Here is a 20,720-nt window from a genome sequence, read left to right as displayed (position 1 = left end):
TTAAGAACAGATATTATTCGACGAACTAATAAAATAAAATATTATTGTCAGCCCTTTGTCAATCCACTGAAAGCCCAGTAAATGAATACCAGTGCTGATTTGTTTGTGTTTTAAGGCAGAGAAGCACTTTAGACCAATAAGGATTCAAAGCTCTGGATTTTTCGTTGTTGTTCAACATCTTTGACAAAACATCATTGAAAGATATTTTATGATTAATTACATCTGAAACAGCTACATATTTTCTCGGAACAGAAACGTGTATTTATTCAAAGCATTTGAACTGCTTAAATGGAATGTAAGGCATGTTTGTGCGTGAGTGTACATATTATACAGTATTTTTTGTATTAATGGGAACCGCTGTTGTGTAGGCTGCACAATGCCATGCTGTACAGACTTTGCACTGAGAAAAGCACTGAGATAACGTCGTAGAATGAACAAAAGTTGTTACGGTTTGATTAAATTAAACAACAGAAAAAAATTGAAAAAAATGCATGATGCATTGTAAGTATATAATTTTTTTGCATGATGTCAGACAACCAGTAATATTAAGCCAGCATGCCTTTTCAATTGTATATGTCTTGAATGTATATTATTTCCTTGCAGCAATGCTTCAGAAGACTGATTCATGTTTTGTGTATTTTTTTTATCTTGGTGCCCGTTTTCTGTGCAGGGGATGTTTTGTGTTCTGTGGTGGTTTGTATGGAGCAGTCAACTGCGCCTCGGGATTTTTATTTATTTATAAGTGTAATTGCAGAAGACATGAACAGGTAATACAAAACAATGTATTAGGGTGCAATAGAAAGGGGAAAAAAAGGAATTGGGGAGCAGTAGATCAGTGGTATGTGCCCTGAGTGTGCTGTAACCTCGTAGACCTGAGTTAGATTTCTGGCTACAGCTAAACGTCAGTGGTGATGTCTGAACTGGTCCTGGGTCGCCTCTTCTCTTTAAACAAAACTACACTGACCAACGTGGTGAAGTACGGTCAAAAACCCCCATGATGAAAGTTCTGACCTTTAATTTCAGGACCATGGCCACGACAAGGCATCTTAGAGATTGCTCTGTAGTGTGCGCTTCTGTGGACTCTTCGCCAACTTTAAGGGTCGGACTACTCCGTTAGAGCTATCATTTGTGGACAGGTCGCTCCTGAAAAAGAGCTATATAGTTCGGTGGGGCTTGCTTACCTGCTAAAATAAAACGTTTGAATAGTTAGATATCTAAATAGATGCTTCGTTTCACGACATGCTGCCGTGACCATAATTGAGATACAATTGGGAGCTAATGACAAAAAGTTACGTATTAAAAACACACGGCTTGGCGAGGCCTTCATCTAGCAGTAGATTAACAAAGGCCTGTGAATTCTAAAAACAAAGTGGAGACTGATTCACGCAACAGTGGGCGCTGAGCCATTGCAAAACCTGTTCTCCTGGGCAAGCTGCATGCGATATTGGGATGGAGAAAAAAAATCCTGGGGGGGGTGGGGGGGTGGAGAGCTCACTCCCTCCCTAAATGGGTGCCACAGTAAACCACGGATTGTTGTCTTGAGACTTGACCGGTAACTACTCCGGAGTGCAGTGGTGGTTCCTCTTCTTAACCTGGGGTGCACGCAACCTCCTGGAGGTGCTCAGATGCCCTTTCTGGGAGTGCGAGACGTGGCCAGATTCATTGTTTTAAAGGTAAATCATCAGAACACAAATTAAACACGGGCACGTAAGTACAACTACTTTGTTTCATCAAACCCCTATGAATGTATTAACATTACACTGTTTTTTTTTATGATTGAGAACCAAAGGGGTGCAAGGCTGCAATGAAGGTTAACAATCACTGTCGTAATGCATTGAAGCAATGTTCGTTTCCTGCGTCTATCTTTCTCCACTCCACCACCAAGTGTTCAGTTACTGCCTTCACCGAATCCTCCACGATCTGTTCGGTGCGCAACGCTGAGGGTTTCTAACATTCGCGCAAAACACTCGTGTCAATATTTGAGTACGGGAGTAGGAACCGTCCCGTCTTGCTCGTCACATGCTAAAGCTAACAACAGCATGTGCTGTTAACGTAATGCATGGCAGTCAATGGTAAATCAATGGAGATATGTCTGTCGGTTTTGAGTGGTGTGAACCCCCCTGCTGTTTAGGAATGAACATCAATTTACGTTACGTGCTGGGCCACCATGCCATGTCTACAGCCTAAGAGAAGATGTTTAATGAAATTATTATATTCTTATGCAATGTATATTAAACTTTTAGAATGTTTTGCTAGTTAAAAGCATTTATGAATGAATTTTGATTGATAAAAAAAAGCCGCAGGATATTTTCGGTATGCATGCACGTGTACGCATTCTTTAAACAACAAAAGGGATGTATTTCATTTATGATTGAGCATTTGTTACTTTTTGAAGTTTCGTTTAAGTTTTCAGGAACTAAATATGCACAGTTGGGTGGGATTGATAATACAAAATAAACTCGCGAATTATTTTGAACTTACCATGCGCTCTTAACGCGATAGCTAACAATGCTCTTTGAAAAATGCCCGATGTATTTGACTGACCGAGGTGCACTGAAATGACTACTGAATTAATTGTAATTTTACGTGTCCTATAACTGTTTATCATGCTTTGGATTGTTTTTATTTTATTTTATACTGCAATTCCATATTCAATGTAAGTTCCACTTTGCTCCTAATAAATTATTTTATTGTCATAGCTCCTCTTACAGTGTTTCAAAATTACATCTTGCATACGAAGCTTATTTATTGGCGGTGTGTTATTTAGTTGTTTACATTAAAAAACAACCTCCTAATTAAAATGTGTTCTTCTTCGTGGTCTATGCCAGAGTAGGGGGATGTTGGCTTGAATTTATCGTCTTTCATTAAACCTATGCAAATCACGGCAGCAGTATCTTTAAATAATAACAATACTATTCAATTGCTTTACTGTGAAAGCTGTCTCCAGTTCAAGTAGAGTTATGACTATTTCAATGACGCTGAAGCAGCCTTAATATGACCAGCAAACCAATCAGCCGTGGTCCCAGTTAATATTTCATGGCAGTGATTCATTTTCTCAATTTCTCAATTCACCATCGTCGGTCCTCACATTTTCTTCTTGTCGGTCCCCCCCCCCCCCCCCGATTTTGCCGCTGCATTAAGGTGCAGGCGTGTGGGTGCAGGACGCTACGTGTGCTGAGAAGCTGTCTGCCTGCGGCTTTCTGGCAGCAACATTCATGCAAATGGCAGTGGGGAGAGTGTGTTTACTCGGAACCCTCAGTAGGCCTGTCACATGTAATTCACAAGAAAATAACCTTAATCGGAATGGGCTGCTAGCAGCAGCCGAGAGAAGGAAAGTAGAAAATTCTGCCCTGCGGATTTTGAATTTAATGGTGATGAGGTGGCTGGGACGTGGGAAAGGATGACGTTTTGAATGCCTGTGGGAACATGTCATATGATAGCAGCTATACACTGTGAAGAATACTCACCAATTCGATTATGGATCAGAATTGACACACCTCGTCTTACTTTTAGAGGTACATAAAATTAGATGATCTTTGTGTGGGAAGTAAACAATGCTGGTCCATGGGAAACACCAGGCCCCGACATTGTAATGTGGAATTTCCACTGCTATTTTTTTTATTTGTGCTTTTGGCTTAGCGCTCAGCAACTTTTGAGTCAACTGAATTTTGAGTTGTTTGTGTTTGAATTCTGTACAAATAATCTTTCTTTAACCTGCAATTTCTTTTCACAGTTGTTAGCTCGTGCAATACTGATGTTTTGACACAATTTTGTTTGCCAATGGATGGTAGCACATTCCATTCGCTACTCGTGTGAAGGTATTTCTTTTAAGATATAAATGTAATGCATATATTTGTAATGCCTTACTTTATGGCTGCATGGTAGTGAAATAAAAACTTTTTAGATATTAGCTATGTGGCATAAATAATTTATTAAATTGCGAATTTGAATGGATATTTCTTTATTTTATAGCTTTGCATAATAATTTAGCTTTGACTTTTGGCGAGCTTTATTTGTCGGCATATAATATATTGGTGAAATTGATCATCTTGTACCGTGGTGATTTTAATTATGATTATTTCGGAATAAACGACTACGCAGCATTGCAATAGATCTTTACTCAACGCTGAAGGAAATCAGTACAACATTACCCTCATCCATTGCTTTTTCGAAGCTTACAATCTCACAGGGCACTTTACAACCCAACTGCGATCTGCAGTTACTTTAACACGCGACAGCTAAGACATTACAATTATACAAATGAAACGCATCACATTCCAAACTAGTTCAAATTATATTTTTTGCAAAAAAAGCCTTTTTGAACAAATACGTCTTTTTCTGGATCGTCTTATCTTACGAAAGGCACTGCCGAGAATATGGAGGGCATGGCGTCTAAATGTATTTGGCGAAACCAATTGCACTCAATAATTTGCCAAATTAGACAATTACCAGCAAATTGCTCTTTTGGGATTATGCGTAGCAATCATTGGCACCGACTGGCAGACAAAAGCCCATTTGCAGGCCAGGTGTTGAAACATATTTTGTCCACGGGGATATCTGTCAAGGGGAGTGCCCTTTCAATTGAGATGAGATGTAGAGCATTCTGAGATGCCCCAACGTATATGAACCTGATCTCAATAACATATTATTATCATTGAGATGTACACGGCTGGTCCAGATGTCTTATAACCATCATTTAATGCTCTAAAACTGAACATTTTTAAAGGAAGGCTTATTTCAAATATAAATTAATATTTAAAGTAAAAAAAAATGTTAGGGGTCAATTAATTGGGGATCACAAGACATCTGGACCACCCTTCAGGTATCACTGCAGCAGTGTCGGCAGGTGAGGGATGTGGTGGTATCGATCGATTGCTTCCCACATGTTCATTGTGCGGGAGTCAAACGTCACATTTATTTTGTTTAACCAGGTGAGAATGAGAAAGACCAGAACGAGTCTCATTTGCAAGAGTGACCTGGGAGCATTCGTCTGGCAGTTGTGTGGGCGATGATCGCTGCCGTGTGAATCATCCCGAATGTGCAAATTGCAAAAAAAAATTGTTTTGTAAAACAACAAATGGACCCTGACGCCGGCACACAATGGCCTATTCTTGCGAGCAACACGAGTGGGTCTTTAACTGTCCCTGTGAAGCAGACGGTGCATTTTTATCCTCGTCATTAATTATAATCAGACCCCCCCCCACACTCCCGCTGAATTTTAACATTTAATCCCCTCTCGGCAACACGCCACGGACGGCGCGCCACCGCGAGGCGATCTCACCGCCCTGTGTTCAAACTCAGCACCAGGTTGCAGCATGGGAACGATGCAAGTGGAGTTCATGATACATCACGCGAGGGCCCTGTGAGGCTCCGGTGGTGGGCAGCAAAAATCCTGGACCTCATTTGCTCCCACGTCTATGCTTCCCGCCGTCATCAACCCAACACTGACCAGCGGAGTGAAGTATTACAGTGAAAACAAAATGATCCACATGGCACAGGGAAAAGGGCCGGATTCGGGTTCTTGTAGGCCCGAAGCACGTATGTTTCGTCGGCCTTCCGTGAAAACTTTCTACAATTGCTACTGCTGCCCACGTTACTCCCGCCGCAGTCAATCCGCTTGTTTCACGCGTGCTTCGTCCAGCCGCCGGACAGATGTCGCCTAATTCGATGGGAGCACGCTGTGGCGTCCCAGATAAGCAGATTTAATTGTAAATGTTTGAGGTGGATTTAACACCTGATGATGATTGCTTGTGTTGCAGTCGAAACGTCGTAATACTTTTATTGTTTTATATTTCTATTATTTTATTATTTCCCTTCTACGTGACTTTACCGAAAGAACCAATAATACAAATCTCTTGTTCAGTGGAGAGATGGGTTTCGTATAAAATACAAAAGCAGATGCAGCTAAAAAAAAGTACAATTTTTCATACAAAGCAACATAATTGAAAAAAAAATATTCCTTTCGAATATATGAGATAGCATTCGACATTTTGTGGTGTAAAATTGTGACATCTTGTCGTTTTAATATACAAACTCATGATGCGTTGTTGTTCTTGAACAGAGCCCCTTAGTTGATATGAGTACTTGCCAATAACATCTAGATACCCAGCAGAATTTGTTCAAACAAGTCCCACTCCGTTGATGAGACCCTGAAGGGCGAAACCGCGCCAGGGTTTGCTTGCTCAAACACGCTGTCGGATAATGTTGGTCTGGAAAGACAATCGATGAATGGATTAGGTTATAGAAAAGGTCAATAGGTTATATAAAATAAAGGCAAAGTTCCTGCAACTTCCTGCTCACACCACTGTTGGTAGAAGGAGCTCTAGAGGGCATCTGTTTTTTTCCTTTACCTATTCCACGCTGGCCAACATCTGACAAAAGGTGAGGGTTACCCACACTTTGCCCCACTACATGCGAGAACTGTCGATCGACAAGTGTAATATAAGCAAAAAATAAGACAGTCAGGTACTGTATACATCAATGTTGTAAAGCGTTAACATTCAAATATCCGCAACAATTTAACAACATCAACTGTAGAAGGTTCCTGCAATGTTGCGGTTATCTCCAGGTTACCTAAGTTCGGTTTGCCAATGTTCACTACAGGCAATGGCAGATATTCATTGAAATGTCAAACTGTAGGTGCCGAAGAATCACCCTTTGTCGTGCGGATGGCGGTGACACGCATTGATTCCCTTGCACAAGCGTCAGCTAATCGTGAACGCTCTGAACAGCAGTCACGAATTGACGTTTAAGTGACCCATCACGATTTGTATTTTAAAGGTGAACTTGTTACAATTTATCTTCGGTCATGTAATCTTATTTCTCATCAATATTCAAGAGACGATGCCGTTGTTGTAACGATGATCTCGGGATTTACCGGAACGTTCTCCCAGCCCGGCAGTTGTAGTGGGCAAATTAGTTTTAAATCCCCGCCCGCTTTTTTATACCCACAATTATAAATGGGTACATGTACATTTAACTTCTTTTGCACCGTACGTAGCTAACCGCGCTAATCGGAGGTACGGGGGAAGGACGACAAAAGAAACACAAAAACCAGGAATTTTAAAACATTTATGTGGTTCATTGTGTAAAGTTTCTCATTTGTTTGAATGAATCACACACATTAATCCATTTCCTTCCGTTATTTTGTTCAGTATTTATTCTTTGTCATCATCTCAGTTATCGAGGGAGTGTTGAGACAGCACTTTACTATGAACCCATCAAACCCGAGTTAATGTCCGCTCATGGCCATCAGCATCGGTGACGAGTGATATCTGAACCGGTGCTGGGCACCCCCCCCCCCCTTCAACAACTACTCACACATTCCAGCGTGGTGAAGTACGGTCGTACAACTCCCACGACTGCCACGCCATAGGATGGGCAGAGGGGCTTCTACATATTTGCGTGTCCAGTCTTACTTGGAAGAATACTCATGTCCCGATACTGTTGTTTGGTAGAGTAAAAACAATTGGGGCAGATCTGACTCACGCGGTTCACACCATTGCTATTATACACTGCGCTTCAAACAAGTAAAATACATCCTGCTCAGATAAGCATCGAGTCATTGACCATAAACTGTTTGCAGCCCTGAATCAGTGGGGGAAATTCTACATTGTTATGGCTGGCAATTTGTCACTGGAATTGTGTGCACCGCCTCATTAAATATCGTGAGTGCTACCTCCCTTGTCAAACCGTGACGAGATGTTAACTACCTCGCCTGGTATACAGGAGGGCGTGGGTTCAATCCCGACCCTGACGCCTGCTGTATATTTGGAGTTTGCGGTGTCTCTCTCCCCGCGGTCGTGTGGATTTTTCTCCAGGTCCTTCGGGTTTCCCCTCGACATTTACAAAACACGCGTTCAGAGTATTTGGCTGCTATAATTTCCACACGATGAGCCACTTGGTTGAGCTATCATTTGTGGCCAGGTTGCTGCTGAAAAATAGCTGAATAGCTCAGCGGGCCTTACCTGGTATAATATTTTATTTTTTTAATGGTTTAAAAGAACGTTGAGCCCCCTTATGTAAAGCATCTCGTTCAGCATCTCATGCCCTGGACGGTGGCTCGTGGACACATTTCAGCAGAAGTTTTTGGTCTGGCATTTATGAAGCTTCTCAAAATGTTGCCTCTTATAGGTGATATCCCATCGACAGATACAAATTATGTTCACTATGTTTTAAATCCAGGTGCTATGTACAGTATACAAACTAATTTATTGTGATATACATTTGGCTCTGCTGTTTAGAGACCTAAGCCAGTGGTAGGAATTGGACATTCCTATGGCCGAGTTAAGTCTCTCCACAAAATAACGACTATTGTCCATTCACAAAGTGGTGCTCATTTTAGCGATGAGATGAAATATATTTGGGTGACCACAACTGGGATTCGAACCCGCACACTGTCAAAAATTCGACCATTCACTCTTACCACACAGCCCTAACATGTAATAATGCTTAATATACACTGATGTTATACGATTAAAGATATGTGAATATTCCGAAAGAAAAAAAACCCAAAACGCGGTGGCACCATGTGAAACAATGTGTGTTGGATTATTGACCCATAATATGATTGCCCATGTTTCATATTACAGTATTAGTATTCAGCGCGCCCTTCCAACCATTTGTTTTATGTAAATGCTGCGTGTCACGGGGCTATCTGCTGAGACACGTCGTCTTTGTCCATCGCATGCCCACAGGTCACTAAACACATCTCGGCTACAAGCTCAAAATGTCAATGTTGTAATTTGTTCGCATCGTATTATTCTAATTATTACAGAGACGTTATTGTTTGGGCGGGGTGGGGGGGGGGAGCTGCGGTGCAGTTGTTAGCACAATGCGCGAAACGAGTTCAGTTGCCGGCCAAAGCTAACATCGTTGGTGGGCTACATCAACCCACAGTGAACGGTGTGGTGAAGTATGGTCAAAACAACCCTCATTACTGTAAAGTGTGGGGAGGCCTTTCGTCCAGCAATGGATTGACAATGAGCTGTAAAATGTAATAAAATGATGATGATTATTATTATAGGGCACCAGTATTTTAAAACAGTTTCCGGAGTTACCTATTCTTCTTCTTCGTAACAACTCTGAGATTGATGCCTCGTGCAAAGGTCTCACGTCCTTGTTATTGCATGTACTTTTGAGAAATTAAGGCAAAGCATCACGGTGCGATGAATCTCATTCGCATGCACCCAGTGCCACCTGTGCAAACGATATCACATTCTCATTTCCAACTCATCTTGCCCATGTAGGGAGCACCGGACCAAATGTGTCAGTTCCACAATAATTAAACGGACATGTGTATATATTTTACCTATTCTCACAAAATGTCGTAGGATCTGTGCAGACCTGAAATGTCAAGTGCCAAAAAACGTCAGCGTGAATGTGTGAAAATCGTTTAAATGTAATTTGTGACATACAAAACGGATCAATGACCCAGCTTTGCATTGCCCATGCATTTCAGTGTGTGCTGTGCGTGTCCACATGTGTGCCAACACCAACGGCGTTTATCGGAACCGATCATGGGGCTCCTCTAGGTGAACTCAGCCTCAAAATGAGTACCTGGTGCGGTGTGTAAAAACATCACCACTGGGGAGATAAAGGTGGTCTGGCGTGGTGCTGGCCACCCACCTCCTCGTGTGCCGTTCCGGCCTTAATAGGTGCTCGCTAACAGCACTTGCCCCAATAGTCCGTCAAGGCTATACGGGGGATCTTTGCAGTGGCGTAACTACATCATCAGCTAAGGGGGTGCGGCAATTGGTCAGGTGGAGCCCCAATATTTGATTTGTCTCGCGCGGTCGCACCTAGGCTATATATCACAAAAATTACATCCGTCTTTGTTCCTTTACACTGCTGTTGAAAACATATCCCACTGTGTTGCCAAGGGGGCCCTAAACTCGTAGCTTTGGCTACAAGGGGTGGGGGGCGAGGCAGCTCCTGCCCCCACGATAGTTACGCGACTGGATCTTTATATTTCGATTTAAAGCTTTCGTGACTGCAGGGATTAATCTTCTTGGTTCTTTCGGTAAAGTCACGTAGAAGGGAAATAATCAAATAATAAAAATAAAACATAATAAAATAATTCTCACGACGTTTCGGCCACAACGCAAGCAGCCGTTCTCAGGTGAAGACCAGGTCTGTCGGGGAGACACAGCTGAGGACGGCTGCTTGCGTTGTGGCCGAAACGTCGTGAGAATTATTTTATTATGTTTTACTTTTATGATTTTATTATTTCCCTTCTACGTGACTTTACCGAAAGAACCAAGAAGATGGATCTTTATATTTATTTGTGGAGAGCGGTCCTTCCTCCGCACCTCCGAATAGCACGGTTGGCTACGTGCGGTACGAAAGAAGTTCAACATGCTGTACGTACATACATAGCAGCTAGTGCGAGTTACATCGGAAACCGGTCCTGGACCTTTACACCTGCAATGTAAGTTATTCTAAAATGTACGTGTAATACTGCAGTGGTATAAATTAGGGACGCAACGAAGCATCGATTCATTGATCATGCTCACGTCACATGCCTCGAATAACGAATGTGGGTATCAATGATTGAGTACTTTTTTCAAATTTAATGCTAATTATCTTCACGTATCGAATTGCGCTAATGAAACGAACCCAACTGTACAAACAAGACAGAACAAAAAAGCCCCCCCCCCAAAATCAAAAGCAAATTCGATGGTAAAAACGATCAAAGGAAATCTAGGCCGTTGAATCAAAGCCGCGACTAATTCATTATCATGACGTGTGTATTCATCGTGTGCGTTTGCGTCGAGTCAGGCAGCAGCAGCAGCAGCTTCTCCTCCTTCTCGATGTGCGCAATGCAGCGGCGTCGTCCTCAGACAAGCGATCAGCTTGGTCAGCGGCGACCGCCATCCACCATGTGCGTCTCTCGGCACGCGGCGGCGGCGGCTCGCGATGCCGTCGTCTACCGAGCGCCACCGCGCGCCCTGTGCGGGCTTTGGATGCACGATGGGGCTGGAACGATTTTTGGGAGAAATATCCGAACGCGATTTTTCTGACAGATATTGCGATTAACATTTTTCAAAGTCGAGCTTCAGTTCAATGTTCACTGTGTAATAGATTTAAAACATGTGATGGCGCATTACCACATTATACCATCAATATATGAACTGCTCTATACAAGAATGAGAACTTAAATCAAACATAGAACCATTGTTAAGTTAAATAAAATAAGTTATAATAATAAAAAAATAAAACAATTCCAATAAGAAAGTAACAGGACTTTTCAAATCGCAAAAAACCGCAGCCTTTGCGATTTGCTAATCGCATTGTTTCAAATTGCGATTTCGATTTGAAATCGATTAATCGTTCAGCCCCAGTGCACATACATCTTGGTGGTCTCGGAACCTGTTGAGGAGGGGTCTGGCGCGGGGGGGGGGGAAATCAGTGGCTCAGCGTTCACTTCGCACCCGGGCCTCTCTGGGGAAGCTCATGATCCAGCCAGCGGTGACCGAATGCTTCGAGCAGAGCCGTCACTAGGATATGGCGAATCGGAGCGACCGTCCTGGGCCCCGCCCTTTGTGTGGGAGGGGGGGCGCACTTTAACGTCACAGTGTCAGATGTAATACTTCTGGTTTGGTTTGAAGGCGTTGCCCACACGCTGGGATTTGGCCCCTTGCCCCCCCCCACCCCCCCTATGGACGGCTCTGCCTGCGAGCTCCAACTCCAGGAGTCCCCGCCGCTTGCAGGGGTCCGCACTCTCGACTCCTGCAACTGAACGCCCGAGGGGTCTGGCCAGCAGCCAAGCGCAGCTTAATCGGCGTTCTGGCTCGTCGTGACTACGAGCCGTGACAATTCACGCATTTTCTGTACGTGAAGGCGAGTGGCCACGAATTATGAAATCCAGCCGGGCGATGGTGGGCGATATGCACGTGGCCTGTAGTGTAGCGCTGTGGAGACGAGTTTTTGGTGGATGGCACAAATGTTGTGACATCTCCCCTGTCGTGGAGGTGCCGTACCCTGGAGAAGGCGGTACGGCAAGTGGACGAATTACCACCTGTTTCCATCTGCGTGGAGATAGTGTGTTTCCCCCTCGCGAGTAAGTTTTCTCCGGGCGCTCCGGTTTCATTCCACCGGTAGTTTATACAATTAATGGATTAACAACATTTAACATAAAAACCCATCGCAGGGCCCTCCCGACAAAAAAAAAGCGTCCGACGACTCCGTGAAGCTTTCTAGCATAAATAAAGAAATAAAGAAATCCGAAGTTTGAATGCAGCCGCTCGTTCCATTGTCCACATACTGCCACCTGCTGCTTGTTTGGCTCCAACGACCGGGCGAGAAGTGATGCGAGCGAGAGACACCCATTGTCGTGTTCTTCCAGTCGCACGTGCAACATTGGTGGGGGGGGGGCACGCCAACAGGAACACAGTTCTCCCGAGGGGATTTCCCAAGACGTAGCGGACACAGTGGCGAGGCTATCGATCGAGTGTGCAGGCGGTGCAACTGCACCTGTGTCCACGAGCCAGAGGGGCCCAGGCGCCAGACTACGAAGAGGGGGTAGGGGACAGGGGTATAATTTGTACAGCTGGCTGCGTTTTAATTGATGGCGCCGGCTTCCAAGCCAATCACACTAGGGCACTGAGTGCATTTTTTTTACGTATCTCTTGGGACTGGAGTCATCACCAGATGCCCTCTCTGTACAGGGCACCAGTTGCTGCCATAACTCTATAGACGCTGCAATCTCACCCATCTCCCTGTGCAACAACATTGGCTAAACTGTACATGCGCTTCCTTTTCCCACGTGATATGCACGTCTCACTGATTTGAGATGCGGTTGCATCTCAAGAGCGATTGCATTCACATGCTTCGTGAATGTCAACTATTAAAAAAAAAGTGTAAGGCATTTAAGGTATCCTGGTTATACATTATTGGTTTCAATAGAATACGTGTACTATTATGCTGCCATGTTAATTTGCACCATATTCCTGTATTTGACAGTTTTATTTAATTTAAATTTATGAACGTAATCAATCTTCCCGAGGACATGCACCTCTTCCCGGTTGAGACTTTTGTATAAAATATTTATTTTGAAAACGAAGCCAGTGTTTTAGGTATGTAATCCCCCGGACAGATGCCTAATATTTACCTGACATTAAATACAAGCTAGATTTTACAACATGAATGCACTCCAATTTTAATTGATTGTAAGCAATAACAACGTAAGGCTTTTTCAATGGCCACACTTATTGCACACATCAGCACAAGTCATTCAATCAAAACGGAGAAGAGCTATAAATAGAACTTAGTAATATCCCTTTTCATGTGCGAGTTATTTCCCTGAAGTATTAGATTCAATTTCCTCATTTGAGTGGTTTACCCAGTGATCAACCCGAATGCTAGGCTGTAATGCATTGCAACATTTTCCCTATCCGCCGTACGTAGCCAACCGTTCTCATCGGAGGTGCGGGGCAAGAAAAGCAAACTAAACACAAAGAAGTAGTTCTAAACGAATGAGTCCGGCTATCGCATATGCGTTTTACATTTTGAGAGTAAAATAATTCACGGCCCTCTGTCAATCGAGCGCTGTAATCCCGTGTCGGTACCGTGGGAGTTTGTTGAACACGCTTTTCAGCACGTTGGTGAGTGAGGATTGGTGATGTTTGGGAGCGGTGGCCCAGGACTGGTTCAAGACGTCACTCGCCACGCTCGGTCGGCCTTATCAGGACTTCAACTCATGTGGGGTAGGTTCCGGAGCGCTGTGCGTGAATCACTCTCACTGTGCTACCACTTCCTCCCGCTAACACTCGCCAAAATGTAGTTTTTTTTTAAAGGAAACACCCAACGTGATTTGAAACACCCCGAGGCGAGTACTTTCTGAATAGGTGATGTTGATCGAACGCGTGAGGAGGAATGTCGCGTTACTCAGGCCGGAAGCAACGCATTAGTCGGCAGGCAGGAGCGTTACATTTGATGGTGGCACCTGTCGGGAACTCTTGAAGTAAGGCTGTGCTTCCCGCTGACTCATACATATGACGGCACAGGTACTCAAATAATTAAGACATTTCCTTCCCTTAAAAGGACTCTCTGTTGTGTACAATCTGTGGTGGGGAGTGTGGCGGTTAGCGTACTGCGCTACGAACAACGGTATCCCGAGATTGATTCCAGCTCACGGCTAATATCACTGACGTATATTTTAAATCAGTGCTGGGTCTCGCCTAGATCAACTCAGCCTTAAGTGAGGATCTGGTGCGTTGTGTAAACGTCAACATTGGAGAGAAATGCTACCGGGCACAGCGTTGGACACACCAATCCCTCGACGATAATCCCGGCTTTCATAGGTGCTCGCTATCAGCACTTGTCCCAACATTCTGAAAATACTACACGGGGGGTTGTTGCGTTTTTTGTGTAAGGGGAGAGACGGAGAGACGTGCATATGCTGGAGATACCACCAGTTTCCGTGCAGTTTGAAAGAGTACATTTTGTTCAAAAAAAGATTTGCTTAAAAAATATATTTATTGATTGCATACAGCATGACATTGTAAACTGCCCACGTTGTACAGCAAGCGTCAACACCTTGTTAATAATTTAACACTATCGCAGTAGTGAAAATACGACACGTTGCCGAGGGAAAAAAACCCGAGCAATAGTTAAATAAATAAATAAGCAAATAAATATTAAAATATGAAAATAACAAAAAAATCTACATACACATTTACAACCTCAAGTACAGCACCACCATTGTGTCTTCTTCTCAATGTGGCCAATTAAGCACCAAGGAATGCTCTAAAGCTCACGCTTCGTGTTCACCACAGCCATACTGACGAATGTGGTTCGCATCTATGAATTGACAACTGTCAGTCTATAAGTGTAATTTATTCTGTCTTTGTATACATTTTTTTTTTCACATAACTGTTATTTTTGTTCTTCCCATATTAGGTTGTTTAGTTCCAATTCACGTATTGTTGCGTTCACGTATGATTTAGTTAATGTTTTACTGAGTTCATATATGATTGTTTAAGTATTAACCTTAATGTAACTTCCTCTGTAAATGTTCCATCATTGCCCACTCCAGCTTGAGAGGCTGGCCACCCGTAGTCAAGACGTTCATAGCTAATCGGGGTTTTCCAGCTTAAAGCAAACGTCTTTGTCTATATATAAATTATTCAAATGGCTACTCATAATTGCACATTGTAGTCAAGCATACACCCATCTTGATGCAATAATGTATTTTTTGAACAAAACACATCGTACCATAACACGCAATGCCACGTATAAAAAATCCTACTACAGCATTCTATAATACTTTGTACCAATGGTTCTTAACCTGGTTCTTAACCTTCACTGGAGCCTTGGTTCTAAATCGTAAAAAAATATATATGTAAAATAAATACACAGCGGTCGATGAAACAAATGTGTCGCGAAGCCACGCCCCTGTCAGCATCGGTTAGGGGGCGTGGTCTCACCTACAATATGTTGACAATGCGGGGACTCCTCTACTTACGAACGAATTTGATTCCGGAGGTCTGTTCGTAAATCGATTTGTTCGTAGGTCCAACTTTACTCCCGTCGATTCCGAACATGTACACTAAACACTGGGAATGGCTTTAAAAGTTGTATAATCTCCTGTAGATGTAGATGCCATGTGTTCTTCATATTCTGCAGATGCCGCAACCGCCATCTATCGCGCGGCGGTTGAACTTACGACTCTCGGTCCGAATGGGCAACTGGACATACGGACAGGTTTGTTCGTATCTCTGAAAGTTCGTAAGTCGAGTGTTCGTAAGTAGAGGAATACCTGTACAGTAAATGTTATTGGTTACATAGAAAGTCCTATTTATCCAGTTACCCGGCTAGTTTGCTAAGGCAGATCCGTTGTGCATTAGCACAGAACAACATCAGGACAGACCATACACCCACGGTGTCAGTGTTAATCCACATCTACCACCAATAAATAATCCACCCTCAAACCACACTCACCGACAGTGGAATTCATATTATCGTAATAGAATACTTGCTAGACTAGCCTAATGACAATATAATAAATATATAGAAAATACCAATACTTTGGAATAAATTACATTCTCACAGTAAACTTTCTTTTACGTGCAATACTTCGTTGATTTTTTTTTATATAATATCGGGGAGTTAGCCCACAGTGAAACAATAAGTTATATAAATAAAGCCTTCAGTCAGATCAGAGGCTGAAGGTCACGTGACCATCTTAGTCCTCCAAAGCAGGGTCATTGCCCAAAATATAAATACCTGTTTAAAATGTGTTCTTTTAAGGCAGCGTCATTTACCAGTGTGCCAACGTTGTATGCTATGTAGACCAGTAATTGTTCATCAACACACCTATCAATAACGTCTTGTGTTCATTGGCAAGACAACATTGTGCCACTCCGCGCTACACGGCTGTAACCAGGGTTGTCATAATTGCCTGTGATTGTGAGCACCGCCGGTGTCAATTTCTGGTAACAACTATCAAATAATTGTGCTCATGTCTCGTCACTTTCAAAGAAATTCCACTTTCACTGCTAAAGGTCACACGACTGCCAAAGGCAGGACAACGAAGCTGTAGACAGAGGTGTCGATGGAAGGACGAGCATCTCACTGTGGGTTCGCCTTTTTGTTCAGCACATGCAGGCTACGGGCCACCACGGATGCCATGTGCTGAAACATGTGCAGGATCTGGAAGCTGGCCTGTCGCGTTTGCCAATCGCTGGAGTAAATCTTGCTCGCCACGTCGGGAGAAATGGGCTCAACGACCAGATTCTCTGAAACATCCACCTGCAGACGACACAATTGCATAACCCGTTACTCAAACTGACAACGATGAATTCACCTGACATGCATCACCAGTTGCTTGAAGATCTCCCCCACACCAGATCACTCACGGATTTGTTTAGCTATACTTCCCCATGCTAGTCAGTGCAAATTAGTGAATGGGGGGGGGGAACGGTTCAGATATCGCTCACCACTGATGGTATACATCGTCAGCAATACTCGACATCATAATCATCATCATGATAGATCCACCAATGGCTCCTGAATAGCTATCATAATGAGGTGTTTCATCTCATAATATTCAATAAACATCATAGGCCATGTTGCATCCACTCCTGGATGAAGGCCATCTGATGCCATCGCTATTCCAATGATGCACCAATCCATCCGTCTCTCGCACAGGAGCCGATCTCACGGCTCCAATGCTGCGTCACAGCACAATTTGAACGCTAAAGCAGTCATTGGGTATACTGCAGCATTGTAAACTATCATCGTCAGCTCTGATCAATTCACTGCTGAATGTAGGTCTTCCAAAGCCGTCGCCATGTAAAGTCTACAAATGATCTGAATACTACATTGAGTTTAAAATGTATATGGAGTACACACACCATAGCCATCGTATGCTTAGAATGTCCTTGCCAAAGGAAGAACAAGTCAGCCTAATAAATGATATTGGATAAAGACGGACTCCGTGGCTATGTAGATCTGACCGCGACGTAGTTCCGCATCGTGTTGCATTGTACCTCCGCAGCAGAGATGAGGTTCAGCATTTCTCGTATGCCCGTCACCAGGATGTCGGTGTCGGTCGCGGATCTGTCGCGTAGAGACACCAAGTAGGTCTCGTAGATGCGGAGGTTGTGCGCGATGCTCCCGAAGCACCGGTCAAAACTCCACCTCTGTGAGACGAGAGACATTCCACGTCAAGAGTTCGCGACGTTGCGATGTGGGGGGCAGGCGTGCACGCGTGCAGGCAGACAGCAGCGGCTGAAACCTCACGATGTTTAAAGAATGCGCTTCTGCGGCCGTCTGGAACGCACTCCTTCCGATATAGGGAAGCCACTGGAGCTATGCACTTTCAAATCTAGAGAGAAAACTAATTTCTCTAGAACTGCTTTTTTCGTTTAGTGTGTCGTCATTCCCCCGCAACGTCGCGATGAGCACGGTTGGCTACGTAGGGTGCGAAAGAAGTTCAACGACATGCAACAGCAAAGGAAGGTGCAGCCCGAAAAACACGTAGCTCTTACTACTACCGCGTCGGTTTTAACGGATGTCCGACGTTTCGTTCCACGTGCTGATGAAGCTCCAAACACGTGTAAGGAAACGTCAGACGTTGTGCCGGACATCACGCAGTCCAGTTGAACACGCATCGGAGAGCCACAGAGCTCTTACTTATTGCAGATGCTTTCCTGTGGCTATGGACTTTTTTGCGCTGTCTGTCGTGAATTGTATTCCTTGTTTATGAGAAGAAGAAAAAGAAGACTTTAGAAATGTCTTAGAACGTTTAAAGTAACTTTCTGACATGCTCGGTGTGCCCAGATGATGTCACTGCCTTTCAACACAGTCACTGCAACTATGAAATAGCAATTACGCCTGAAAGTAATAACAGTATGTTCTTTCTGGCTACTTACTAACCAGAAAGATCAGTATGTGACCCATGCTGTCACACTCATGTGTGACAGCATGGGTCACAGTTAATCCACGTACATACAAGTCAATACTGAACGCATATTTTATTTGCTCTGATTTGTGCCAACCCCTTTGGTGCAGATACATATGCTTTATTGAGCATTCAATGGCTAAAGTGTACACACACATACACGCAAACGAACTTCGCATCTGCGCTTCAAATATCCGATTGATTGTTGCAGTCCTATCCAGACGCTATCAACAGCACAGCTGAATAACGCGCACGCGGATAACGTGAATCAGCGGGCAGGGGGAGCGGGGTGAGTAAAAAGACATCGACAACGGAGCGTTCACCACGCCGTGGATGCAATAACAGAGTCTCTGCACGAAGCGTCGCTGAGTTGAATCATTAAAAAAACAACGACAGTTACCTTACTCCTTAAGTACGGCAAAAGACTGGTTACGTTTATTGTTGTTTAATCACGTAATAGAACCCATTGAGAAATGTAAATATATAGATCTTTTTTTATGAATGGTAAAATTACAACAACGGGTTTAAACAACCAGCGGGAAAATGAAATGCATTTATCATCGTCCCTTATCCAGTAAATTATAACTAAGCCTCGATTTTAAAAAAATGCATATGGTCCTATATTGGGACTTAAGACTATCACTTAATTATAATTTGCCTTATAGAGGAAGCCGGGGCATCCGGTGGGAACCCCATGCAATACAATGGCACAACAGCACACAAAGAGCGTACGGACAATCCAGCAACCGATTTGCTGTAGCGCCTTCTGCAGGCCACCTCGCGACCACACGGAGATCAGCGGGCCAGACGGGCATTCACCTGTCTCCTGATCGCGCAGTGGTCGATCTGTGTCGGCAGCTCCTCCGGCAACTCCATGAAGAACTGCTCCTCGCAGTCGCTGTCTCTGCATTGCAGCACCTCAGTTATCTGTATAGGGGCGGGCAGCGTGTCCGGTGGTGAGAGGAGAGTGGAGGAGGCGGGCGGGGGGGGAGATGTGGGAGGAAGGCGGTTGGGTGCGGTGGTGGTGGTGAAGTGAGTCAGATGACAGCGTAGAGGAGGCGGAGTGATGAGATGTGGTGGGGTGGGGTAAGAGAGAGGTGGGGGGGGGAAGGAGTGAGAAGGATTGCAGAACTTATTAATTACTTTTAAAAAAACGCTCGTCAATTTTGGGTTGGGGAAATACCCACTCACTGGCCCAATGGGCAAGAAGCCATTCATTCACAAGACGGGGATTTGTCGCAGATTTACGGTGTTGAGGTGACTTTAAGACTCCTACGCCTAATTGTTGAGGTTCAGTTCCAACAATAACAAACCATCGAGGATGTTCCAGTGGGGAAATTACCCAAGCAATTGCCTAATAGTGGAATAAATGTAATTGTTTGACATCTCTGCTAACACAAATACATCAACAAACCAGTAGCACTGAAAACCAGTGAGAGTAAGTCATTCACTTAGTTTATCCATTTAGTGTATCTATAGTATGTGTTTTAATCAGACAAGGAAATCAGCATTTTAGCGTCGAGTTTTCGTATTTGTGTGGACGTGTTGTCGTCGAACGGCAGAGATAAGCGACAACTCCGTGAGATAACGAAAAAATATGCGGTGGGTAAGCAAAACAAAAAACAATTCCCGTTAGTTCTGTTGCATTTCCCCCCTTTCATTCCTGTCCATTGCCTTATTCATACGTAGCTACGAGAGGGCAATGGCACGTTTCATTGTGTAGCGCATACCTAATGCTCAACGTGCGTAAACTCAGCCCTTCATTCCTCCGCAGGGTTGTCAGTGCAGGTTTATATTAGAATGACTTCCAGTTTATTGGAACGTGAACAATAGCTGTCAAGGCATTGCCTCTCCCAAGTGGGGGAATTCCCGCACGTGAATCCAAGGCTGCAAAAAACAGGAATAGGCGGTCAGCTGTGGGAATTCCACAGCAAACAGTTTGAGGTTGGACCACTGCCTTTTGTTATTGTTGTTGTTGGAATGATGGCGCGAGTAATCGGACATAACAAAGAGACCGCTGCACGGGCGCTTACTGCCTTGGGGTTTTCACACGTGTGTCACTATGCCACGTGTTTTCCGGTTGTGCAGCAATTTGTTCGGCACGATGCCCGGGCGTTGCGCCCGATACGGCTGGGAGCTTTTTATATTTGTCTTCCTTTCAGGAAATTAACTGGAGCTCGAGAAGCTCCCACGGCACGTGCAGCGAAACGTCGGCCGTCAATGCCCTTGGGCAACAGCGCGCTAACTTAGACGCGACAATGCGCTGGAGTGACGCGGTTTTCTCCAGCACTCACGTATTTCTGGAGGTGGGTTT

At 44.0% G+C, this 20,720-nt stretch overlaps 1 protein-coding gene across 1 annotated transcript; it reads right to left on the bottom strand.

The window, feature by feature from the left end:
- Nucleotides 1-15,312: 15,312 nt before the first annotated feature.
- LOC144934327 (uncharacterized) lies at nt 15,313-19,327 on the bottom strand. Its single transcript, XM_078860010.1, has 3 exons — nt 19,226-19,327; nt 17,493-17,645; nt 15,313-16,752 (listed from the first exon to the last, which is right to left on the bottom strand). Exons 1-3 carry the CDS (start codon nt 19,280-19,282, stop codon nt 16,573-16,575), a joined length of 390 nt encoding a protein of 129 aa, XP_078716136.1. The 5' UTR covers nt 19,283-19,327; the 3' UTR covers nt 15,313-16,572.
- Nucleotides 19,328-20,720: the final 1,393 nt, after the last annotated feature.

Source organism: Lampetra fluviatilis, chromosome 10 (genome assembly GCF_964198595.1).
Source record: "Lampetra fluviatilis chromosome 10, kcLamFluv1.1, whole genome shotgun sequence".
In the NCBI taxonomy this organism is placed as follows: Eukaryota; Metazoa; Chordata; class Hyperoartia; order Petromyzontiformes; family Petromyzontidae; genus Lampetra; species Lampetra fluviatilis.
This window is presented reverse-complemented; position numbering and strand designations above follow the sequence as displayed.

What these genes read in the sequence shown, in the direction of transcription:
- LOC144934327 (XM_078860010.1), bottom strand. Translation starts at nt 19,282, where the DNA reads ATGGAGTTGCCGGAGGAGCTGCCGACACAGATCGACCACTGCGCGATC. An exon ending in ACTGCGCGATCAGGAGACAG is followed by an intron (nt 17,646 to 19,225) that starts GTGAATGCCCGT and finishes CTCGTCTCACAG; the next exon opens with AGGTGGAGTTTTGACCGGTG. An exon ending in ACCTCATCTCTGCTGCGGAG is followed by an intron (nt 16,753 to 17,492) that starts GTACAATGCAAC and finishes TGTCGTCTGCAG; the next exon opens with GTGGATGTTTCAGAGAATCT.